The sequence below is a fragment of the Mytilus trossulus genome, chromosome 3 (assembly GCF_036588685.1).
Source record: "Mytilus trossulus isolate FHL-02 chromosome 3, PNRI_Mtr1.1.1.hap1, whole genome shotgun sequence".
NCBI lineage: Eukaryota > Metazoa > Mollusca > Bivalvia > Mytilida > Mytilidae > Mytilus > Mytilus trossulus.
The window spans coordinates 16947021-16974953 of record NC_086375.1 but is presented as its reverse complement, the minus strand read 5'-3'; the positions used below and the strand labels follow the sequence as shown (position 1 = coordinate 16974953).

The following is a 27933-nucleotide window of genomic DNA, read 5'->3' as shown; positions in this document are numbered from 1 at the left end:
GTGGCGATTTACATGCAGATTGGAAAAAGACTACAAAGTTCCATGGTTTACAATGTTTACGCCAAATGACTGGTTAGTACTTGTGACATTTAACATGTTGATGAGTTTATTGAAGTTTATTAAGTAAAGCCTTTTTTGCTTTAAATTATGCATACCATATATCATAATCATATGTTGTGACTCTAAAATACACATTTAAATACTAAATTGTATCTCTTCAATGTTACAAGTCTTCCTACTATTTAAAATCATTTATTATCTATGGAAAATGTAATTTCTTTGTTTTATTTTATTGTTTGTCATTAAATAATTTGATATAACATTTAAATATCATAAGTCTCAACTGTTTATAAGTATTTGTTATGACTGATAATATAATGAAATCTTTGTATGTGAACTTCTTTTGAAGCAAATCTTGATCTTTTTCATAAAGGATTTAAAATTATGAAACTGGTTATTATAACTAAAGAATAGAAACACATGTACATTTGTATAAAAGCTGTTAGGTAAATGTTACAAACTGCACTTAATAACACAAAACAAGGAAAATAAAGGGTTGAGGTATATTTAAGTCCTCATTTGTAAATATTTTGCTACACAACCTCTAAACCATTTCAATTCTAGACCAAGTTTTGAATGAATTAAAATTTTACTACCTAAGATCCACCATCAAAACTAGATTCTTAGTAGGAAAACAAAAACCATCAAGATACAAACAAAGACAAACACTGACAAGATTCCTGACTTGATATGTCCTAGTCCTTCGGTCTCTGGTGGACAAAATGGTGAATACTTGTCTCAATGGCAATTATACCACATCTCCATATTTTATATATATTTAGCATGATTAAACTACGAAATCTCTTGCTGTTTATCCTGCATTGGAAAATGTATAATTGACAACAAAAACTAAACAGTTTGACTGCATAAACTATAATGTACTATATACATGTAATTACCGAAATAAACATGGGATAAATTGGTTGATGAATGTGAAAGTGTCAAGTCTTTTGAAAATCGAAAAGAAAACTAAAATCATATTCAGTGATGGAAAATTTAGGACTGATTGATTTAGAAAATACAGTAAAGGTCCTTGGACTTTGTAAATAAACATTCATAGTTTAGAACCTGGCTCATTTCAAACCATTGCTTAATTTTGTTCATTGTTACTACTAACTGTAGATACAACAGAACATACAGAAAGAGCACATTGACATGATTATCCAAGTACATTTAGTCTATACTCCTACTGTTTGGTGAGGATGATAATTTGTTATTCTTCAAGAGACAATTATCCAATTAAAAGACCCAGGAAACATCTTTTGATGTATCACTTGCAAGAAAACAGAATACACATCTATTAAATCATGATGGTTGTAGTTCAAATTTAACATGACATCCCTGAAACTGATCTCTCAATCATACAAAGATGTAAATACAAATTAGCAGACAAAAATTGGCAGTTATTCAGTTTGTGTAACATTTTCTTGCGATGTTTTTGATCAGATTGATATCATCTCTTAGGGTTAAATCAAGAAAAAAATAAACTTCGGAACTTTTTCTGGATTTTTTCTGTATTTCGCCTGGATTCAGGCCAATTTATTAATAGGTAATTCATGAATGAATTTAAACTATTACGTAGTAATTAATTTTTCAAAGTGAAATTTGGGTACTATCATATCTAGGAGATACTATTGGCAAGCTAGATTAGTGTTGGGTTTATAATTTTACTTTGATTTTTATTTTTCATCATGATTGATATCAATGTGAAGACTACATGCAAGTGATGGGGATTTATTCATAAAGATAGCTGTTTCCAAAATCTTATTTAAGACAACAGATCAAAGTGTAAAGTCCCCACCCATTGAATTTTTAGTTATTTTGATATTTGAAATATAAAGAAGAGAAAGTACTTTTTATAAAGAAGAGTTTTTTAAAAAGCAAATAATGAAAATTAGTGTGGTTCTTTTGCTCTTCCTTTTGTCCTTTAATTTTATTGTCTTTATTTGACTTTTCAATGCTGCCATTGGTATCTTCCAGACTTTTTGAAGGCCATGCATACCGTTGACACCTAATGGTTTACTTTTATAAATTGTTTCTTAAATGGGGAGTTGTCTCATTGGCACTCATACCACATCTTCCTATATCTATTTTATGATAAATCAAGATTTAGTGTAGGAAAAAATAGGTTATTGGAGCAGTCAACTGCTTTTTTCATTACTTTTTTGAGTTTTTAGTTGGTTGAAAACGATGTATGTTTACCTCCAAATATCTTTTCCTTTTCTTATCATTGTGATTGTGGGGTTGCTCACTTGCTGTCTCATTGAAATATAACCATTCTATTGGATATTTTTCCTAAAGACATGCACAGGAAGTTTTGTTTGTGCTGATATGAACTTTTTATTTGATCTTTATATGTCAAAAATGGGTGAAAGCAAACCCAGACAACTTAAATTCATCTCATCCACATAACTGCACATCAGAATGACAAAATAATACACCACTGCTCCAAATAACAATCACTTGAAGTTATGACGTAACACATTTTATGGAAAGTACATTACTCTGCGGATGTGCAGAAAGACACAAAGGAAAAGCTAACAATGATAATGGTATATTGGTTGGCCAATCCCTTTATCCATGGTCTTCTCTTACTCAACATTAAGTTAGGTGTTCTTCGAAGTGATTTCCTTGTGTAGAAATTCCAATAGGGAAATGATTTTGTAAAAGATTTTCAATACTGAGTAGCTATATGTAGATTTTCTTTATGTCTATGTTGTACATGAGACTACTTAACATAGTTATGACCATTTTAGCTTATTGAAGTTTTGGGCCATCTGTCCATACAGAAAGAATTAAAAGATTTATTAAAAAAAAGTGCTAGGTTATAGTCTAGGGGAAACACATTTGTGTACAGTTTATATGGCATTAATCTTGGATGAACTATGGAAATAAATAAAAATGATATATTTTGATTTCTACTGAAAATATTAAGGTCCATCAAACTTGTTCATTTCTATATATTATATATTGAAAGGATTCATCAGATACTCTAACCAGAACCTTTATCATATTTATCATCAGAGTGAAGGAATATGGCAGATAATCTTTATGCTCAAAATAGCAAAAACTTTTTGGAGTTTTTTGAAGTTTCAGACTGTCTGAAATGTCTGACAATTCTACTGACTGATGGCATTGAAATACTGACAATTGATGTCAGACAGTCAGATGACATTTGATAATTGTTAGAAAAGATCTGATTTCCTGTCATTTCTGTTAGTCAGAAACAACTTAATTTGTGCCCTGTTTAGGAACTGTAATAATTATGTAAATATTGCTCATAGACAAACTGTTGACAGACCATACTAGTATAAACATTGCTTACATAGAATCTAAGGACCAGCAAATTGGTATATCTGTTGGTTTGTCTACAATCTTTCAACACACGTTATTATAAACCAGATTGAAATTGCATAATAGTTAAAAAATTTATAAAAAAGAGTATTTGCAGATCATTTTAAAAAAAATATATAAATGATAAATATGTCTTTTATTTGTAGTATAGTCTTTGGTTGTTTGGTCAGCTGCATTTTTGTTTTAGAGTTATGCCCCTTATAAACTTTTTAGACTTGCAAACATTGTACATTGCATACGAATTTGAGTTTTATGTGATAATTGATGTCCATGTAAAGTGCTTTTGAACTTAAAATGAGTCTCCCTACAGTTCATAAATTAGTCCTAATAAACTTGTTTTATGGAGAACTTTCAAACAACTTTCAAATTATCACCTCCTTGATAATATCTATGTTTTAGGTGTTTAATGGGGAAACACTTTCAAGACTAGACTTGAGGTCCCAACTACTAACTGCCCATAGTGTTAAATAAACAGTAGTAGATCAAGTAATTAGTCTGGAAGAGAGTCAGGTTCCCTGAAGGCGGTAGATTTCCAAATAATTCTTAAAACAAGGAAAGATTATAGTAGAATAGAAACTAGAACAGCAAAAAACTCCTGTAAGACACTACTCTTTCCATAATGCTGCCGTGCCAGTACATGTATTTTAATCTGAAGAGAACTGTAACAGGAATGTTTGTTCAAAAGAGTAAAGTTTGTTATGATTAACCGTTACTTGTCATAATGGACTGATATAAAGTTCATAGGTTAGATGGTAAAATAATTTATTGTAATAAAAAATAATGCAAATCACATAGACAGAGCCTGAGGTAAATAAAGGTCACTAGCGGTTATTAGAGCAATCATGGTCATTTATCATATGTATGTATTAAATTAAATGTATAACAGAAGGTAGAGTTTCAGTTGTTTGTCCCTGAAAATTAGTCCTGACTACAAAGGTTTAGATAAAGAAAATCTTGCTTAAGGGCATATAAGTTATTGTTTTGTTCACTCTGATCTTCCAGGTGTATTTTGATGCAGCAACAATGTTTTTGTTTTACTGGTGGTCTGTAACCTGTACAATTTGCTGGATCCTTTGAACTAAAATAATTTCAATTTTCCCAAACTTTAAACAGTACTGTGGATTCCCTTTTTAGCTCACCTAACCTGAAAGGTAAAGGAAGTAAACATTTAGAAGGGTTTTCCATTAGATGAAAATTTCAACTTACTCTGCTGGCACATCTGAACTACCGGTACCTTTTAAGTTCAGTTGCAAATGAAAGATGTGGGTGATTTTAAAAAACCTGATTTAAAGAAAAATTCCAACAACAGGGGGTTCTTTCCTTGTGACCCCTCAATGACAGAAAGGGGGATATATAAAGTATGGAAACATATTGGTTCTCAAATTATGAACATGGTGTTGTTGTGACATGGCACAAATTCCTGCAATTAAAAACTTTCTCTTTGTACCACTGACAGTTGATAAATATGTCATGTATTTTTACTATTAATTCTTGTAATAATGGTGTAGTGACATATATTGCACATTTAGGTTAAGAATGTGACACTGCTAATTACATTTTGCATATAAAAACAAATTTCTGACAGATCTTACAGCCACTTCCATCATCCACGCAATCGTTCAAAAATCTGTGGGACATTTCTCAATCGTGGACCCATCTGTCATTTGTTCATCCACTATTAACTATGCCAGAATGCAGAAACCATAAAAATTCTTGCGTCTGATATATTGTTGTGTCTATTGTGTTGACTAAGTATATCTACAGGAATAGATTACCTAAGCTGTATTTGGCAAAACCTTTGTGGAATTTAAGAGTCCTCATTGCTCTTCAATTTTGTACTTGATTTGGCCTAAAAGACTGATTTGAATTGAGCCTTACTGATGAGCCTTTTGTAGATAAAAAATGTTTCTTGGCTCTCAAACTGTATCTTTTATTTGGTTTTGTTTGTAAAACTTACTTGTTAAAAATTCTATTTTATTTCTTCATAGTCCAGTAGACAATAGTACAGAACAAAAGTTATAGAATCAATTGAATGATACATGTACTTGTTAAGACTAGTTTTCTTTTGTCATATGTAGCTATATGCTATGATGTGTATTCCTTTCAATCATTTGAGACTTTCTGATGATCTCTACATTTCTATTTTTGTGAACTTTTGTTGTCAGGTTGCTGTGTCATTGACATTCGCCCCACGTCTTCTTTTATTCACAGAGAAAACAGTTGGTAAAAACCCATTGATAAAAAGATTTGATGGCCGTAAAAAGATTTAAACTGTATATATATTGTACATTTAGATAAAGTCTACATTCCTTTGTGATTATGCACAACTTAAACTGTGGACTCTTTTATGTGACAAAGGTACACATACAAATCAGATTGACAAACATGCAGTAATGTTTCATTAGGTAACAAAAAATTTCTGCAATTTTTGCCATTGCATGTTCCAGCAATATAATGGAATATTAGGGCTTTTAAACTCTGCATACACCTGGTCCTTGTAAATGGTAATAAATTATGAGTAATTTGCATATTTGAACTTGTATGTCTTAAGGCAGTACAATTTCAAAGTGTGACCTTCTGTCTACCATCTGTTAGTATTGATGCATATCATAAGTCCTTTTTCTTGTTTCACATGTCCCAGTTTTATGACTTAACCGAGGAATAACTTGATATAACTGTATACAACGTTGTTTATTAACAAATTATACAACTGTTTATGGAAATGTGTAAATGCGTTGCAGTTTTTGGTTGTGGAAAATTTGAAAAAATCACCTTTGTGCATAAACTTTGTCATTTACTGATGAAAACACTCCTTGTTGGCCATGTTAAATAATTGTATCAAAGAACTTCAAACGTTTATTGGGAGATTGAATGAAACTTGTTGAGACCAGCCTCCACCAGTTTAAGGAAAAATCAAAGTCTCATATTTGCTAGGGTTTTAGGCAGTATAAATGTTGATAATATTAAATAAATATAACATGGGTCTATATCAATTTATATTAGATAATTTTTTTAACCACAATTACTAATGCAAGATTCTCCGAAAATATATGGAAAATGAAAGGCTAAGATGTAATATTCAAGATGTAATGGCTAAAATGACAATTGTCTAGAGGCTTAAAGAACTATTGATTTCTTTATTAATCACATTTGTACATATTTTTTCTTATGATTTAGATGTTCATTAGAGCTTAACGTACTGTAACCACAATGCTAACACTTACAATCATACTTTACTTACTATTTACTATATTCCCTACTCTATATTCCATTTACCTTGTATATGTCTGTTCCACCCATCCAACAAATATTTCAAGTCACTCTTTTTCATGTACCATTGTGTACTACTGAAAAAAGTCTTTATATTTAATTAGCATCTTTAAAGTGATGATTTGTAGTGTCGTGTGGACACTTTATCAGTCAGATACCTACTTTCTATTTTTGATTGAACTTTTCGTCACATTTTTCTTAAAACTACTGAATAGAAGGACTTCAAGTCCCAAGTCAGGAGCCTGTAATTCAGTGGTTGTTGTTTGTTTATGTGTTACATATTTGTTTTTCATTCAATTTTTTGAATAAATAAGGCCATTAGTTTTCTCTTTGAATTGTTTTACATTATCATATTGGTGCCTTTTATAGCTGACTATGCGGTATCGGCTTTGCTTATTGTTGAAGGCCGTACAGTGACCTATAGTTGTTAATGTCTGTGTCATTTTGGTCTCTTGTGGACAGTTGTCTGATTGGCAATCACACCACATCTTGTCTTTTTATATTTTTACTTGGCCAGTAGATTGAAAGACATCAGTTGTAATTTGTGAGAATATACTTACTTTTTCTAAAACTTTGAATAGCGACTGTGGGTATGCTTAGAACAACAATGCACAAATACATGTACATTCTTGGGTCTGACTAGGTTACCCGGTATACATCTACATTATAAATCTTACAGTTTGTTTGACTGCATTGTTAGAAATATTTTCCAAACACTGAAACGATTCTATGGAGTCAGTTTTATTTTTATACAGAGTATATCATTGACTTTTTTGAAGTAGTTAATGAAACATGTAGCACATTTAGAAAACATTACGTGAGGTTCATGTTTCTAATTGAGTATAACATCCATAATTCAAAATAACTAAAATTATTAATGTGTGGGACTCGGTTTACTTTTGGCATATGTAACAGTTGCTTGAACATTGTCCAAATATTAGAACAAATTTAAAATTGATAATGACATGTCCTATTATTTCATAGTTATATTGCCAATATCAGTGTAAATTGGTCATGTGACTGCCATAGAATAAGAAATACATTTTTACTTCCAAATTCAAATTTCCATGTAGAATTAAAGTTTTAATAGTTTTCAGTGTTGAATTCTTTAACTGATGAGCTGTGGAGTCTGTGCTTGAAGAAGCATTAATATTTCACCATATCAAAACATTTGAAAGAAAAATTTGTAAAATTTGTGAAAAAAATTCAGAATGCTGATTTTTGAAGATACAGATCTTAAAATGTTTCAGTTAGTAATACTTAAATAATTTCAAATAAGTGTCACTGCTAGTCTTTTCAATGTTTAAAAGTTGTAAACAGGTGCACGTGTTTATCTTCGTAACAAATTTATGTTTCAAATCTCAACAGTAGCTTTGAATTTATGTTTGGTTTTTTGTCTGAAATGACAGAACTTCACACTGAGAAGAAGAATTAGTTTTTAGTTAGTCAGATTTTAATGGAAAATTGAATTTGGAAAGGCAGAGAGACCTATTTATTTATTAAATACCACAGGCTCATTTATATATTTCACTAAAGTTTGAAGTAATCTGTTTAGCATAAGTATGTTTTACCTATTCATATAGGTAATAGAACATTTAATCTGCCGCTTGTGTAGATTTTATGAATTCAAGCTGCAGTGAATGGGAGTGATGCCAAACTTAAAAAATAACACCAGCAGGGGTATAATGAAGTTGGATTTTCCTTTTCATATGCTAATACAGTGGAAACAGGTATGCAATGATCAAAAGAAACACACACGACCTAACGACAGGTAGAGTGTGGACAAAGGAATTTATTTTTAGGTCATATTTACATCACAGCCTGATTTAGAATTAAATATGTGAGTAGGTGGCGAAGTTTATGACACAACGGAAATGTCCTGGTTGTTGATCACCTGTCCAGATGACCTTTGCCCTTCCATATCTTTTGTCTGTTGACTTTTATTTGACCACAAAAGAAACTCAAGCATTATCCTTATAAGACATGTTTAATCATGTGATTACAAGACTTATCATTCGTCTGATTACTTATACCAACAAAATACTCATGATCTTTTTCAGTCACGGTTTTATCAAGTTAAGTTCAACAGTTTTCACTGAAAGGACCTTTTCTTCACATATAATATAGAAGCTTTGCAACTTTCTATGTATATATATACCATATATAGTTTAGCATTATGAGGTTTTGAGTTAATTGTTAGAGATTTATAAAACAAGAGGATAAGAGACATTACAGATACCATACACCTTCTCAGCGGACAGTAGTTGTCATCTAACTTCTGGAATGGATGTTCTGGGAAATTTTAGGATAAAATTTTGAGGACAAAGGTCAAAATTTGTACTTTGTTGGTTTTTCCCTTGTTACATTTAAACAGGAAATATTGACCATTCTTTTCTAATTACAATTAGAATTAGCGATGCTATTTCCCTTGAAACATCCAAGCAGGAAATATTAGCCATTCTTCTTTCAATACAATGAATTAGAATCAGGAATGGATTCTCCCTTCATTGTTACACCATAACAGGAAATATAGGCCATTCCTTTAATTTTTTAATTTTGTGATCATAGCCAAAAGTTGGAACAACTTAATAAGGAAGTGTTTAAATCTTTAGAATATAATGTCTTGTTGTTGCTTGTAATTGCAATAGCTTAACAAATATTCAAATGACCTTACTGTTTACTTAGAAAAAAAGAAATATATTGCTGTTTTAAGAGGGATCTAAAGAGAGCAATGGATTTATTATCATTGCTGAATACTTGTATTTCAATAGATCGTCCATCGCATCCTATCGAATACTATGACAAGAAGCCAATGTTACAGTAATTGCTGTATAGTGTACAGTGAATTGCATCATGATCCTTGTTATGTCAAAATATATTAGTTAGAGTTTAAGATCTATTGAATATGAATAAAAGGAGCTGTGGAGTATAGAGCAACTCAAAGACAGGATCCAGAGGGCAACATATATTTTTCATCAATATAATGTGTCTAAACAACTATGTCAAACTCTAAATCTCCTCCATAGTCTATAGAACTGGTGAATAATTAATGAACTAAAACAATCAAAGATATGTTATTGCCTAGATGAATGTCAGTCTACAGCAATTGTACAGGGATTGGGTAAAAATTACCTAACAAGGATTTTAAAAAGTTATATGTATTTATAGATCAGAATGTTGTGTATCTCATGGCTACAAGTTGTTTCAGTTATGTTCTGGTAATGCTTTTGATTGATTTGGTTTCAATTGTTGTTGGTTTAGTAAATTGAGTAGATCCTGATCATTGATTTCTCTATAGTAAAGGTAGACCATAGTTGTATATGGATAATTTGATTCCCTAGATCCATGTATTTGTTGACACCAACATTGTTATGCAATATGCCCAGCCTCTGTGCTGCAGGAAAATATACAAAAAGTATCTGGAATTTTATTTACATAATTCTGGAATGGAATGCTGATTATGACAAACTTTGTAATTTTTAAGCCACACTATAGGGATTGTAACTGATGATTGATTATTTGCCCAAAGCACATTATAGATGCAGTAAATCATTGCAGTCCAAACAATAATTAGATTAAAATCCATTATTTTCAAAACTTCATTAGATTGGGGGCCAAAAATATAATTGTAGTGGGGTTAACTTATAAGGACATGGTTTGAAATTATTTCCAGTGGTATTAATCCTTCACCAAAAGAGGGATTAATATAATTTAAATTCCTATCTTCAATCTTTCAACTCTATTCAGAATATAAATATATTTGTATGATATAAATTTTAATTATATTAAATCCAACTTTGCACTAGTTTAAGATATGAAGGTTACAAGAAAACAATATTAACTAATTAAAGTTGACTTTAGATGGTTTGGCTGTTTGTCATTTTTTAATGCTCTTATATCATTTGGTATAAGAGACAACAGAACCTTTTTGTCAAAAACACATTTAATGAAGGATATTTTAGAAATAACATTACCCATTGTAACACCAAAGGTTTAGATACAATGATTCTTGTGTTTTTTCCTCCCAGTTTTATTTGAAATATTGAGTTTGGATACTACTTTTGAAGTGTAATGCAGGTTTTCCATCTCTATGTTATTCCATACACGTACACCTGACTTTTGTCCTATTTATATTAAGATTTAATGTACAAAAAATGACACTGCTTGTTTACAGATGGCAGAGTTAAATTTTAGCTTCATTTTAAGATGAAAGTATTTTTGTCACTTCTATGGTGAAACGTTTTTTTAACTTCAAAGGTGAATTTTTTTTTGCTTCTTCAAAGATGAAAGTGTTTTTGTCACTTTAAAGATGAAAATGTTTTCTTGTTTATGTTTTTCAGAGATTATGATGTTTTCTGTTTTTCTGGGTTTTTTTGGTGACATTTTTTTCTTAATGCTGGTTAATAAGTTTTTCTTATTTTTGCACTAGATATAACATATTATTTTTGGGTCACATAGAGATGACATGTTTTTCTTGTCTCTTCTGAAGATGTTGTGTTGTGTTGTGTCAAAGATGACACTGTGTAATTTGTTTAATAATGACAACACTGCTACAAAGATTTCATGCTGTTTCATAGAGAAAAATATTTTCTTGTTGTTCTATAGATTACAATGTTTTCTTGTTGTTTCTCAAATAACAAGGTGTTCATGTTGTTCCATAGATTACAAGGTTTTCTTGTTGTTCCATTAATTACCATATTTTCTTGTTGTTCCATAAATTACCATGTTTTCTTGCTGTTTCTCAATTTACAATGTTTTCTTGTTGTTCCATAGATTACACTGTTTTCTTGTTGTTTTATAAATTACAATGTGTTCTTGCTGTTTCTCAAATTACAAGGTGTTCATGTAGTTTCATAGATTACACTGTATTCTACTTGTTTCAGAAATTACACTTTTTTATCTAAATTACTGCAATGTTTTCTTCTTGTTTAAAAAATTACAATGTTTGTCTTGGTATATCTGAAATTAAAATATTTTCTTCTTGTTTCTAAATTACATTGTTGTTTGGGTGTTTCACGAGTGACTACAATGGTGTTTCATTAAGAAAAATATATACTTAAAATGTGTTTTATATGAAAGAAAATAAATGACTGACTATAAAAAGGAGGAAATTATGTGATATATATCAATGTTTATTCTTACAGGTTTAGCGGTTATTACTTCCTCCTTCTATTGAATTCTTATGGGGGTTTGATTTATCATGTTAAAAAAAGATCAAAGGTGTTTAAATAATCATTGAACAAAATGAAATAATGAAGGATTTATAACATAACTCTATTGTTTACACTCCAGCTTATTGGAGTACCACTTAATGCTATTGATACATGTAAATTTGAATTCCGTGTGAAAACTTTAACCATGTTAGGAATGTGAGAAGTCAGGTAATAAAGAAAAATCGGTTTTATTTAGAAATAGTTTAATGCTGGCGCCCTTAGACTTGTAAATTCAGGCACCTCTACTAACTTATGGAATAATGACAAAAGTATAGAATTTTAAATAAAATTCAGTACTATTGTTTATTGGTGTTCATCTGAAATCACCTAGTTATCCAATCTTAAGTTCAATCACTTATTTAGACCAGGACTGAATTTGAAATATGTTTACTGTATATTTATTATCCCTAATAAATACATGTATAACAAAGTTTTTACCTATAGTGGTGGCAATTTAGGTCATAATTGATGTACATTTATATACAAGTTTGAGTTGAGATCATTTGATAATAAAAATTTTGAATAAAAAGTGTTCACCTCTTTTATCACCATTTTAAATTGATGAGATTCAAGAATTTTGTCAAATATTTGGGGATATTTCAAAGAAGGAAGAGAAAATTGATAAAATAAAAAACAATAGATTTCACACACTGTCTGTGAGAGAAAACTATTGAAATTCATTGAACAGAATTCAATTTGTATACTTAGAAATGGCAGATTCATTTATTATTTTAGTATAGGGTATACATTTTTGTGGATCGATTTTTGTTGATTGATTAAAAAAAAAAGATTTTTGTAGATATTTAATTTTGTAGTTTTTGGCAAACCAAAATGTATTCAGCCTTCTAAGAACTCTGTACTGAGTTGCTCACCTCAATTAACCAATCAAATTCATAAAAATTGCTGCTAAAGATAAATCCATAGAAGACTTCATTTAACTGTTGTCTCTTTGACTGGTTTATAAAACTAGTTTCTTCTCTATACAATTAGTGAATCACAATCTCGGTATACTATATGATCATGATGAACTAAAAGCTTTACTTATATGCAAAAAATCAAACTTGCAACATGTAAAAAACAAATAAATAAACCATATGAAACAATAAATCAATTAGGCACAATGAAAGCCTTCTTTCCTCAGTTCTGTTTGTTGAAAACATTGCCTACTTGAAACTGAGAGGGTGTTGATAGGTGTAATATTTTGATGAATTTTCTTTGCCATCATAGATATCAGATCTAGATTTATTTGAAAGACTATATTATATCTGCACTACAAAATAAACAATATTCACTTGTTCTTCATTTATTCTTAGATAGTTTTCATTTTCAGTTTCCTTTGGTATTAAATAGTTCAAAACTTATCTTTTAACCTTCTTCAATTTATTTATATTAAGTTCCCACAATTTTTAGAATACATTGGAATTAACAAATACATTGTCACCCAATAGTATTGATATGATCATTATAAATCTCATGGTATTTTTATGCTATCTAATATTTTGTTTTCTTTATTTTACAGAAAGATTATCTTCATTAATACTTTTATCTGAGAACAAAACTTCAGTGACTTTAGAAGATCTTTACAAAATTCCAAAGTCAGAATATAGTCAAACTGTATCAGAATTCTTTTCACAGATACGTCTGTTCATGAAACAAAAACAAGTGAGTTTATATGCCTCTGTTGCAACGTTTTATGACAATATATTTCCATCAGTGTTGAAGTACAATCTTCATAGTGGGAAAGTTTTGACTTTGACGCCAGAACAGACTTCATGCTTGCGAAGGAATCGGCAAGACATTGTTCCGGTACCATTTGGTAAAACCCAATACAATATTTCACACAGTTTACAACATACATTGTCAAATGTGAAATCATACATAGAAGTGCTTTCTCTAGTTGTTGAAGCCATTAACTTGACTGATAATGCTTCAGTCACAGAAAAATGTGTTCACCAAGTGACTCAGCTCCAGTTTTGTTCACGTTGTCAAAACGAAACCACTGTGTTACCATGCAAAGGATTATGTTTGAATACAATGAGAAGATGTCTAGCACAGTTTTCCATTTTACATCAAGACTGGAAAAAACTGATGATGTCGGTTGTACGACTAGATGGTGGACAAAGTGACAAATACAACGTGGAAGCAATACTTCAACAACTGAGTCACGATATTGATATGTCAATCAAACATGCAGTTCGTAACATTGCAGTTACTTATAATGCTGTAAGTATGATAGTCATTAAATTTACTTTTACTGAGTAATGCCTACACCCTCCAAATCTATTTGTTTACAGCAGAATGTGAAGTTTCTATCAACCCATGCTTACCAGTGATTATTTTGACTGTAACCTACCTAGTTAACATTGTTATCAGTTCTTTTACTAACATGAGCAACATGCTTGTGTCAAATGTGGAGCAAATGTGGAGCAGTACCCTTTCAGAGCATCTGAGTTCACCCCCAGTTTATTTCTATATGCTATATCATAGTTTGTTGACCCAGTTGTCCTTTATGTTAGCTTGTGGTCTTTTTGATAATACTCCAAATCTATTTGCTATTTATTTCAATTTTTGATGCAGGATGGATCCCTTACAGTCTTTGTAGATTTTTCTGCCAAAATTTTTAAGCCAGATGTACCACAGCAGTTAAATTCATTTATATTGATGGATAATATATATTTCTTTTACAATCAAGATGGTCCTGTCATTTCTGACTAGTTTGTGACAGTGATGGTCCTATAAAGGTACAATTCTTGTCATTTCCTGTCAACAGTTTAACATGAAGGCCATTTTTGTCTATTTTTGCATTTCCGTTCTAACAGTTGTTTTTCAAGTTTAAAGCAATGATATTAATGACAAGCCCTCACACTTTAAATTCAGGTCTAAATCTAGTTGAAATATATGCTTAATATGTTTTTTGAATATCTTCATGTCTATACTCAGTGGCTCCAGCCATGTTATGGATAGACTCCTGGGCCCTAAATATATCAGAATAGTACAACAAAAGATGAACTTCAAACAAATTAGATAAACAAAATTAAAAATGACAAAAAATATAATATCATCATTATTTTCCCTTTTTGGTTGTGAAGGTTATCCTGAATTTACAAATTGATATGGAAATTAAGCCACTCTACTAATAATGCCATTAACGGTAATCATGTCAAATTACCACTCTCAACCTTTTTGTTGAAACACAATCTTTTTCCATTTATTGTTCAACAGAAACGATCTGCTATTATAATAGATAATTATGTATATTGAATAACTGTAATTTATTTACTAACAGTTTTAAAAGATATTATGTTTAAAACACCAATTAGTAGAAGTTAGTTAGTTTCTAAAGAAGACATTAAGCTTGCACAAAAGTAATGAATGTATAAGATCTTTTTTCTATATTGCATGTATCCAGATTTTACTGTAAATATATAATTATGTTTTTTGTCACACATGCAACTTAATTTTACTATTAGATGCTAGATGCATGCACGTAGATGAAGTACTTTTCTGGAAGCCAACGATAATTAGTTCAAAACCATTATGATGTTTAGCAGTGTAACACCCAATGCATGTTAAATTGCTTTTTAATGGCTGCTGTGATACAGACAGAGAGAGACCTGTTGTGAAATACTCTATTAGTAAGAAAAGAATTGGTAAATTTGATGTCAGATGTAGCAATGGTCATGATACCAATCAAAAACACTTCTTTTGTGATTGTGTGTTTATAGAACTAGCATTTACTGAACACACAATGAGTGCTTCAACACAACATAATACATTTTTTTGGGAAAATTTTCCTTGTGATACTTATTTTTGGAAATTTTTACATAAATTATGATCAGTTAAATCACTCTTTTAAGCAAGTTGCCTGATAACACCCCTGGTATATGGTGGTGTATGTATTGATCAGTCTTGAGTTTTTCTTCTACCTTGTGTTTTGTGTACTGTTGTTTGTTTTTCTGTTTATTTTTTAGCCATCAGGTGTTGTCATTTTATTTTTTAACCATCATGTGTTGTCAGTTTATTTTTTAGCCATCAGGTGTTGTCGGTTTATTTTTTAGCCATCATGTGTTGTCAGTTTATTTTCGTCATTGAATTTGAATGTCCCCTTTGTTATCGTTTGCATCTCTCTAAAATATATCAGAAACTTGGTGAAATGACAGATTTTGATTGCTAGTTGTAAGCAGGGTATGTTTGAAAGGGTAAGAAATTATACATAGTAAAATGTCATCTATGAACCTTTTTTTGGAGGTGTTGCTAACAGGAGGAGTGATATTGATAAGTATCACATGATATTTTCACCTGAAATGACATCCTTTTATATGTAACAAAAAAATAATAATTAAAGAGCTCACTTGACTATTCTTGAAAACTATATGTTGACATTTAGATATGATTTTGTTGATTTTTTATGTTGTTCGACATGTTTGGTAGCTGTTTTGACAGTGATGGTCCTCATACACGTCTTGTTATTGCCTGTCAACAACTTTACATGAGGGCCTTTCATGCTTTTTTTTTGCATTTCCTTTTCAACACTTTGCTTTCAAGTTTTTGAAATTAATGTGTACAAAAAAAATCCTTCTATGCATATTGAAGTTTTTAAAAACACTTGAATCATCTATTCTCCAAAGATTTTAATGGTTATCCATATATTTAAAATAACTAAAAGCAAATCACACTTTGGGGAGGGTCCTGCATAGAGATTCCCATTAAATAACTAGTTATAAAATTAAAAGTGAATGAAATTTTCTGTAGGTCATTGAAATACAGTTTGAATATTTTCTTTATATTTGAGTAAAGAAGATCCTCTTGTTAATCAAACATTGCTTAAAAGTCTGACATTGCAATTGCTTTGATTTAACCTTTCATGGGACAAATTGTTCTGCAAAATTTTATTTTTTTCACTTTGTCTCCCTGATTCTGTTCATTCTGATGCATCAAATTTACATTTCAAGATTTTATCTTCATCACAAAGAAGCTAAACTTTCCAATTTTACAGTATGCATTTCAAACAAAGTTATCAGATAATGACTGACACCACAATCAAATGCAACAACAAAAAATGGATTCAAGAACGAATTTATAGATATCAGTACTTGACAGTCATAGGTGCGTGTGTACGTAAAGTCATGCTGATATAGCATTAGGTGAAGCTGATTTGTAACCTGCCTTGATAAAAAGCAAAAAAATTAAGCAATTTTTGTTACAATGACTCTTTATTGCCAGAACATTTCATAGATATTTGGCAAAATTAAGATGTAATTTTTCATTTGTTAACTCCCAAAGATATTACTTCTGTTTTTTCAAAGACAAGAGAGATTAAAACTTTGGTACAAAGCAGACTGTTGGAAACACGAAAATCTATTAAAACTTTGACATTTGAATGATGTTTTTCATATATTATCTCATCAACTTGTATTTAGTTTGTAATTTTTGAGTATTTGATTGAGTGATTATTCTGTCTCTCAGTTTCATCTTTCAGATTAGTCTGTTTTTTAAAACATTGGCTCGATTGCAATGATACAATTTTATAAATTACTTTCCACTATGAAATCATGGCTGCATGCAGATGGATTTTTAATTTAGTGGTTTTAAGTAAACAAGTGTAGGATTGTATATGAGTTCTGAATTCATAATAAGAACATTTCAATGTTTCTGCAATTGCAAGAATTTCAATAATTGGTTTGTTTGTGAGGCAATTTTGGTAACAGGGTTCTAGCGTGTTCTATACTGAATGTTTACCCAATATACACAAGCAAAGAATTTGATGTTGTAAGGAATGCTCTTCACTTCAAAAGCAAATATTTGTCCACGTGGAAAGTGGTCTTTAATTTGTGTCTTTAGTCCTGCTGCTACAAATCTTTTTATTTATCATTTTGAAAGCCAATTTTCGCTGTTATTTAAACTGTATTATACCCTGCTTAAATGAGGAAAAATGTTGTTTGCATTTGAACAAAAGAAGTTCTTCATTATAGAAAATTATCAGCAAGTTTTGACGTAGATATTTTATTTATGAAATAGGTATTCAATTCATTAGATAGGTTTGAAAAAGGTCAATATGCTAGACAGTCTGACAATGTTAAAGTTTGTCAATAAAGTAAATTTTTTCTCCTCACTAAGTTAACTTGGTATTTATAAACAGCTTAATCTTGTTTGGACTATCTATTTTACATTGAATTACCCGAGTATTTTAGTTTCATAAGTAAAGCAAGCTTATCATTGGACTGTAAATTGTAAATTGACTTTCAATTTATACTTAGCAGATGACTAATATTTCCCACTTTATAATGTTTATAGATGGTCAAAAAGTAGACCACAAAACTGTGAAAGATTAGGACTTCTATCAGGAAAATTGCTGCTTCAGCTCATATCAACATTCCATGAAGCTACAAGAGGGGGGGGAAGTCATATTTGTAACAGTTCTTTTCATAATGTTCTAAGTATGATTTCAATGGGGTATATTAAAAAAAAGAAAAAAAACTCTCAATGAAATATTAAATGATCAAGTCAACAAAGCTGATTTTTTAATTTTCAGTAATTCATCATTTTACTGAAAACGTATGGTAACAATTTAGAAGAAAAACATACTGAAATTGACATAACCTTTGTTCAAAGAGCTTTCTTGTAGTTCTCCGACATCTGGGTATAAGGTAGGGGATGAGGGGGTGATTTGGATTTAAGGATTATCTCAGTTGCCTACTGGTTACAGCCTGGAAGTGTTGTAGTTTTTCAAAATTTGTCATTTTGTTACTGTGTATTCCACTTCAATCTCAGAATCACATACCAATGATCAAGTAGCATTTATTTGCACACCAAAGTATAGTCATATGATTATACAATAAACTGGTTTCCTGTCATACTTTATACAATCCATTGAGTGGCAACTAAGCTTGTTTTTTCTAGGGGTACATGATGAGAAAAGCCCAATGTTTTCTGTAAGAGTAGGAGAAGGGTATTTGAAATGTTCTTTTCTGGGGGTACATGATGAGAAAAGCCATTTTTTTCTGGTTAGAATAGTGCAAGGGTATTTTAAATGTTGAAGCATTATTGTACATATCCATCAGCAAAGACATGGATTTAATTGACAAGTATGCAGGTTGTCATGTCAAGTAGATACTAAAAAAAGCAGCTTTAGTTTTCACTAGGTTGTCAGATATATCAACAGATGGTGGAAAAAATGGCAGAGTTTGATAAAAAATGAAATAAACCATTAATTTGAAAGAAATTTGAAACTTGAAAAGTGTTACACTCACTCATTAGGCAGTTCAAAGTGAGAAATACAAATAAACATGCCAGCCTTGTGTTGTGGTAGAGGATGATAGGGCAATTCTATACTGCTTAGACTCTAATTACCTCAAGTACTTAACGTCTTAGACCAGCATCTATGGCATCTATCTCGTTTGTCAAGGCAGGCTAGATATGATCTAATAGCTTTACACCTGTGACCATTGCATTGCTGTGGTATACAATAGTTAATTTGTAAACAGTGAAATTCTTCCTTGTTCCAATTTCCTGCGTGACTGGTATTTCCAGACGAAAAAAAAGGCAGATCAGTTCAGTGACTAGTCTCTGATGTTAGTAGTCATTTACTTCAAAGTATCTTAGAGGAAATCCTTTTTTAGAAACAAACCTTAAAAAATTCTATTTCCTGAATGTTCTATATTAATAATTTGTTGACGAAATGATTCCTTAATGTTCTATTATAAATTACGATGCGCTAGCAAGTTGTACAAAAGTATGGTTTTAAAAAACGCTAATTGCTTAAGCGCAGTGGCTGATGTATCTTGTACTTTACCCTTAAACAGTTGATGTGACAGATGTATATAACCTGTAGCATTCTAAACCATTACACTCTACAGATGTTATTGCCAAGTCAGATTGATTCCATTTAAACCATACCAATTTATGTCAATGGAATTGATTTTGCTATCATTACAAAAAATAGTTGCATATGAAAAATTGCATAAATGTTTGTCAATGTATGAAAAGTATTCTTAACAAATGTAAAACATGTTGATCTAGTCAAGTTAGTAATTATTTTATTTTGATATTATTTTTCTAGGCTAAAGGTTTATGTGCTATTTCTGCAGCAGACACACAAATTCCAATCAGAACCGCTTCTAGTGAGCTGGGAACACAACTCAAACATAACAGAAACCGTAGAACAATGGGTGGTGACCTAAACGATCAAGTCCTACAAGTGAAGGAACAACTTCTTATTTCAATGAATATTTTCAGCACTCTTTCTGAAGATATTTGTGAGCAAAAACTTTTTTATGACCAGGATCCAGATAGTGCTGTGTGTTGGAATGGTACATTGGTGGGCAGGTAATAGTTACCACTATTTACATTTATTGCATATGAATAAAGATGGTAGTGAGGATACATTTAAGGTTGAATGCACTTAACACAGATTACTAAACCTCTATATCTTAAGAATAGTCACTAAACTTTTATACTCAGTTGTCTCGAGGTAGCCTGCCAGCCTCAGGTGACAGAGGCCAAGGGAACAACTCACTGCCAATTGAAAACAAAGACTTGAAAAATTGGTATTTGCTGCTTCTCCAATAAGCTTGAAGCAAAATTATAAGTAAGAGCAAAGGCTGGTCAGCTTTGAGTTGGAAAAAAATGTTCGGGTAGGGTTACATGTCTTCTTTAATACTATTACCTAATGAATGAGCACACTACAATATCTCTCATCATGTTTGGACTAGCACATAGCAGGGTCTAAATTCATGTCACATTTTCATGATCTTGCCCTGACTTTGCATTTAATTTGCCACTGGATGTTGAACAGCCATCCATTTATCTTTAACCAAAAGAATAATTACTTTTATGTCTATAACCTAAAAAACAAATATATGTGAAGGAATTCAATACTTAGGAATTAATTATTTTGTCAGAAGGTCAATAGAAAGTTAACGCTGATCTTGTCAGTTTGAAACATGGTTATTAACTGTCTGGTGAATATTCCAGAACAAACCTCCTGGCTTGCTTGAACAACTGGTAACCTAATTCATTTACGATTAAAACACAAAATTTGAATGTCAAAAGGGTTCTCTACCAATTTTCACATTGAGATATATTCTTTGAATGGTTATTTTTACATTTATCTAAATAGGTTTGGAATATATCTTGTCTTTTATGTAATTCTCGGGAGAAAAATGATAAACAAGAATGAAATTGTTTTTGAGATATCCTAGGACTCCAGGGAACTAAACAGGAGACAGCATTTATCTTTGTCTTATGGAATTTTGTTAGATGTAGTCTGCTCAAGATGGTGTTGATTGACAAAAAAATTATCTAATTTGGGAATACAGGAATTAAGTAATATCGACATTTTTCCATTAGTTGCTTTCTTTACATGATATTTTGAGGAGTTTATTCTGTTCTATTTTAGATTCACTGGTAATATCGAGCATCTTAAAGCATTTACCACATCAGAGATGGATGTGGACCCACAATTAATAACAATGAGAGACAAACTGTCATTGACGAGAAATGTAAGTGACAATGTTATTATAAAAATGTATTATTAGAGATTGTATCAGAAATAATTATACACTACTGATATAAATGCTGATATTTATCATAAGTCACACTTCATTCCTTTTGTCTTATATCAAGGTCCATTGTAGTTGTGAGGAATTGAGCTTTGGTAACTAGGACACCAGGGCAAGATAACTGGATAGCTTTCAAAATGCACTTAATGTAACCCTATAGTGTTTAAAGGCACCAACCCTCCTCTCACATAAGACAGTGGTGGAATAGAACAACATAAGAACAAACTATAAAATGAATTGAAAAAAACATATATTACAATACACATGCCAAGATATTTGCTTATATCCTTAAAAAGAAAATAGAACATATTAGTTCTCATGTTGTACTGGTATACCCAGGTTAAGGGAGGGTTGGGATCCCTCTAACATCTAGGTACAATGATGTTGAATTCTGTGTCATTTGTTCTTTATTGGAGAGAAAAATGTATCATTGCCAAACATACCACATCTTTTCTTTTTTATATATTCGTTGATTAAGAAAAGTAAAAAGTGGCAAGTTATAGTCAGCAATAAAAAGCCAATAATCTTCATTCGAAGTGTCAGAAAAGACAGTGGTTGTTTAACATTTCTGGAATATTTGGGATAATAGAAAATCAGTTTTGTCCTAATGTCATTCTAGCAAGTCTTCATGGGTTAAAATCGATCTGAAGCCTGGAGAAGATTACATAATACTGATTAAAGAAAAATAACCAATTTAAACTTTTAAGCCATAATGTGCCTTGAAAATTACTTTTAAATTATATGCCCACAATAGAAATTGAACCAAACATTGGCCTTAATGTCAGTGACCCTGTTTGATGGAGATTTGTAATATACTGATTCATGAATAAATACCTATGTTTTGACTATTTTATTGTAAATCCTCTGATTGATATCAAAACAACTGATAAAGATTAAAAAGATAAAATGCACATCTAGGTAATATATCTATAATGTAGTGTAAACTTCTGTTGTATATATATTGTTATGACATTTGAATGATGGAGGTTAAAAAATAAACTTGTCAGAACCATGGGATATGAAAAGGTTGAAATCTGTACGCAAAACAAGGGAAGATAACCCATGCTGACACTTCTAAAAAAATTACTGGAGCTCCTGTTTTTTCTCTCTGAATTTCGATCTATTTCAGATAACTGACACAGTATTGCCTGATTGAAATCAAGTTTAAACGTTGCAAATTGTTTTTATGGAAAACAGATTGATTTTGTTTATAAATATCAATCACTACACTTTATTATTTTTTCAGTTACAATATTGTTATGGAAATCATCTTTCATTAGAAAATCATTGTGAAATTCAATATTCCAGTTAATGTTTAGAAATAATTTATCGGTCCCGGGTGAAGTATTAAAGAAAACATGGTAAACTAAAGTCTGTAGTGTGAAACAGTATTTCCTCTTGAGTATTTAAATTCAAAACCAATGAATGATCAAAATAGGATGAAAGTTTTATGGATTCTTTGTAGTCAGAGTGCATAATGTTGACAGACCAGTCGGTTTATTACAATTGATTGCACACAACTTTAAATAACAAATTTCAATATTTGCAGACGTCAGCAGTTGAATTGACTGTTGCAAATTAAGTTTTTATTTTTCTATAATTACTTGTAATATTGAATTTGAAAAAGAATTTTATGAAGTATAAGAATTTATGATAGATGTCAAAAAGTTCAGATATAATATAGTTTATCTTTTCAATTTAATTCATATTTAATTATGAATTTTAAGCAAACAACAGTTAATCATTCATATTTAATTAGCATAACCATCAAAATCTGCAGCTGTTCCGTATGCTCAGACAAAACAACAGATTTTTACAGGAGCACCAAAAATTCCAGAATTTTCTAATCAGAATATGGATTTCAAATGAATTTCATATTATCCTCTTGTGATGTTACATTTGTGCAAAAAATTAGTTATCAAAAATCAAAGTAACTATGGGAGATTAATTATAAGAAAACATGCAGGTTGTGGTGCAGTTTTGCAGATAAATGAGTTTTCCAAAAGTATAACTAGGCGTTGCTAGACAAATTTGACTAAAGTATTTATTTTTTTTCTTTCAAATTTCTTTTTGGATTGATTTGTCCTCAAATTTGACTAAGTAAACATTTTTGTTTTTTAGTTTGTCTTCTGTGTGGAAGAGTTTGCTGTTTCTTTTTGATAAAGAAATATAATTACTTACCTTTCACATTGCTCTGGGTTTTCTGTGTGTTGCTGTATGGATATGGTGTCTTGAATTAAAAAAAAACATCCTTCAACACCTTCAGATGGGTAAAGTTTTTAGTTTTAGTACAACTAGACTCAGAAAATACTTTTCTTAAGTTTGTTTACAAAATTTGAATATTCTTATTTATTTCTTTGCAGACTTTAGATACAGAACATCAAGAATACTCAATGATGTCAGATTCCTCAATTTTCAAGTATGGTAGCGGTGATGGAGGTATAAATGATGGCGGAGGCATCGTTCTAGAGACAGATGATGAAGATTTGAATGGATCGGGAAGTGGTAGTGGGGATGGAAGTGGTCAAACACCGAGCCCAATTGATGTCACCCTTGCACCAAGTAAGACAAGTTTAGAGCTGTTCAGAATTACATATCCTGTTAAAGTACATTTTAATGTTGTTTCAAATTTTTATGGTTATGGACAAATCTGTGGTTTAGGGATTTGTGAATTGCCTTGCAGTTAAAGACTTTGATCATTGTAAATCAATATAGAGATGTATATACTGAACATGGATATAAAATTTGGGGTTTATAATAGCTGTGAAATGACCAAAAACGTGTTTGCCTTCAATCTTCATTACAAATATTGTACATATAGCAATGCATTTCTAAATGCAGTAACTTAGTTGCAAACCTGATTCAGTTCAAGTTCATGCTTAAAAACTTTGGAGCTTACTTTATACAAAAGTCTTATCTTTTTTGTTAATTTGACATAATTCTACTCTCGGCTACACCTTAATTTTACCGATTACGTCTAGGGTGGAATTGCAACTACCCACCACTGGGAAAAAACATCAAATATCAAATGAAAAAGTGTCAAACAGTTTCTGTATTTTCTCTCTCACAGACAAGAACAAGAATTAGATAATTTCACAGTTGCTATACAAATATCATGCAAGCATAGAGATGTTTAATGTTTGTTTCGAAGCATGTTAGATCTTCTGTTTAATCAATGACAATTTACTTGTTATTCATTCTGTATCATATGTGATATTTCATGTGTAAATCATGGCTTTGAAAAAAAAGATAAATTATTGGTTTCCCGCTAATTCTAAATAAGCCAGTTTTTTTTTTTTCTCGTTTTTTTTTTGCAAGCAAATCAGGGCAACAAACAGAAGACAAGTAAACAACCTTCTTTTAATTATAACATATGTTTGAAGTTGATAATTTTTATGTATAATTAGATGTAATTACCAGAACATGGTTCTATTACTGTGAGACATGTAATACTAGCGAGTGTTCTATTTACAGTTTATTAACAATTAATAATTCGTCAGTCTCAATATCTGTAAACTTAGCTAAAGGAAGTATTAATTAGGAATTTTTACATACAAAGTTGTATTTGGGGAAAGGGTAGGGGTTACTCTGGTACAGTTTTGGATGTTTAGCTTAAAATTATAAAATCAAATACACGTAGTATGAAATTAAAATTAATGTAAAATATTTTCCATAAAGTCTGTTGAAAAATAGCCGTGAGGATTTGGATTTGAAAGGTGTTCACTTTTCACAGGTTAATGACAAAGAATATTCACATTAGAAAAATTTCCAGTTAACACGGGTTAAATGACTGAAGAATATTCACAATTTGTTCTGATATTTAGATTCCTCACAAACAAATTTCCCATGTAGTCCGGGTCGGTGTAGACAAGATTCATTGTGCTTAATTTTAAGTTAAGAAAGTAACAAATTCAGAATTAACAAAATTTTAAATTGATGTTGTCTTTATTTTCAGCCAAAAGCTTCAATAAACCTCCAAATAGAAATCAACGGCCTGAAAGTTCTGCCAGTTCAGTTTCTGTTTCCATGGTGATGGTTATTCTGACAGTTATAACAACATTGATATTATGACAGACAGCAGTTGACTGAAGAGAAAAGAACGGAGTGAGACACTCGGAATAAAACTTCTATCATGTGATATTTGCAATTATGTTAACTTTATTGTCTTATTGTAATGTATATGTGCCTTTATACATAACTAATATTAGCAGCATTCTTATAAGTATTTTTAAAAAAGCTTCTTGTCACACTATTTTTATATTATCTTCTGTGTGAAAAAAACATGTCTTCATGACTTTTTCCAAACACTTGCTGTTCACAAAAGTATAGTTGACTTAGTCAATGAATTTATTAAGAGATAATAAGAACATGCATAGATCAAAACTTTGAAACATACAAAACACCAAGTATGACTTTGAACCTTGAACAAGGTCCACTCATTTACATACAGGTATTGTTAATAATATAAAAAAATGTGACAGTTGCTTTTAATCATAAACATACATAGTTATACCATAATAGACAGAAACTATTTAATACATAGAAATAATGTGTGTGACTGTAGACAAATATGTGTGTAGTTTGGAACAAAATTGCATTTAAGAGTCTGAAGCATTGTGGGTAAAAAATATCAAAAATACAAACCAAAACTTTTGGTGAGGGAAAATCCAAGATAATGAATATTAGAGTCATTTAGTCACTCCCATTCTGGTGCATGAACAGTTAAATTACTCATAGAGCTTCAGATATTGAAAATGTAAATTGCATTATATCATAACTTCTAATTGTTTAAAATTAAGAAAAAAAATGAATGGTAGTGCCCTGCTGCCTTATGTTATTCTTGATACATAATTTGAATAACATAGATATGAAAAATTGACTGCTCCATCAGAGAGTTAATAAATTTGATACATTGAATAATTGAAATTAATGGATTTGATAAGATATTTCATTTTTTGTTCAGAATATCTACAGGATAAATCCTTGCATGTTTTTTTAGTCTACTGTTGATAAAATTTTATGTTGCCAAACTTTTTTGCGTCTGAATTTCGCCATTAGGTGTTTGATTATGTATTCATTAGTCAAGTCTTTCTACCAGTTTATGCATATTTAATGGGCAACATTAAGTTACAACACATTGAATCAGATGTTCATTGCTGTATAATCCAATACATTGTACTTGGAAACATATGCATGTTAGATTAGTAAATAATGCTTTTCCTAGTTGTTATTTTTTCATTATTGTCATTATCAAAAGGTATAATCTCAAGTCTTTCAGAATTGTATGTATATTTTGCTGATGTATTTTTTAGCTAACTGGCCAAAGGTCAATCGTAGTTTTTGCATTGCTTTGCTTGTATCCATTCTCTGCGTCATAAGTAGTGTTACTCAGTGTTACCTTAAGGACTTGTATATTTTAAGACTTAACTGATAAACCAATATCAGTCAATGTAATTCTTTTCGGAAAACTTCTTCTACTATATAGCATGTTTTGTTTTTAAATTAGTTTTATAAAATTACTGTTTTAGTGCCTGATGCATTCTGGGTAATATGTTCAAAAAGAAACACTGAAACATTGTGATTTTTAAAGTGAAAATTTTTTCTCATTTGAGTAAACTAAAAAAATGTTTTCATTTGAGTAAACTAAAAAAAGGGTAATTTCAAACATCCAAATTTGGAGTATACCTTTTCATTATTAAGGGTTTGCTAACTTCAATGAAAGTGTATTCAGAAAAATGAATTGATTATCTGCAACACTGAAGAGATGTATAATTTTTTTTCAAAACTGTTTTACAGATTATTTAATTCTAACATTCCTATAGGCAATTAATTAACATTTTCTTAGCCAAAAAAACTTAAATAGCTTTTCAAGTTCAATGTAAATCATGAGTGAACAAACATACGTCTTTGCGTAAGCTTTAGCTTTCTTTTGCTTTATTATATTTGTTTCAAGTCATTGTACATATATATCTAAATGAAAGCTGCAAGCTAATTAACGTGGAAAGTTCAGTTGTCACTTGTTAACAAAGTCATAACAATGAAGGAATGTATGAGAAAAATGTCTAAACTTGTTATATCCTTTGTTATGTATATACTTATTGATATGTATCTAACCAAATCAGACAAATCTTTAGCTTTTCAGGCCTGTCTGTGTTCACTCAAAAAAGTTCATTGTGCTTTTTATTCTATTTTTTGTCATGATTTTATTTTTGTTTCATTTTCTTATGAAATTTTTAAAGACAAAAGTACTTATCTGCCTAAAATAAAATTAAAAAAAGTCTGAGAAGCTAAAGAATTACTCTGTGTGGCCTCTCTGATTTTATTTTGCATCATGTTAAAATTTTAACCAAGCATTATAGACCATTTATCATATATGTAGTAGAATATCCTTCAGTTGTTGTCCTTAATAGAAAGTTATAAAGGGGAGATAATAAATTACAAAGACACGAAGGGAGATAACTGAATAATTTCCCACT

General features: G+C 30.5%; 1 protein-coding gene across 2 annotated transcripts in view; it reads left to right on the top strand.

Moving 5' to 3' along the window:
* Positions 1-27933, top strand: part of LOC134710273 (glypican-5-like) — a 31165-nt gene extending 3232 nt beyond the window's left edge. The window contains exons 3-7 of one of the 2 annotated variants that reach the window (XM_063570561.1): positions 13417-14120; positions 19957-20222; positions 21295-21397; positions 23878-24019; positions 25413-27933. In XM_063570561.1, the coding sequence (XP_063426631.1) occupies positions 13417-14120; positions 19957-20222; positions 21295-21397; positions 23878-24019; positions 25413-25528 (1331 nt within the window). In that variant the 3' untranslated portion in view covers positions 25529-27933. Of the gene's footprint in view, positions 1-13416; positions 14121-19956; positions 20223-21294; positions 21398-23820; positions 24020-25412 lie in introns of both variants that reach the window. The other variant, XM_063570560.1, reaches the window with a different exon arrangement.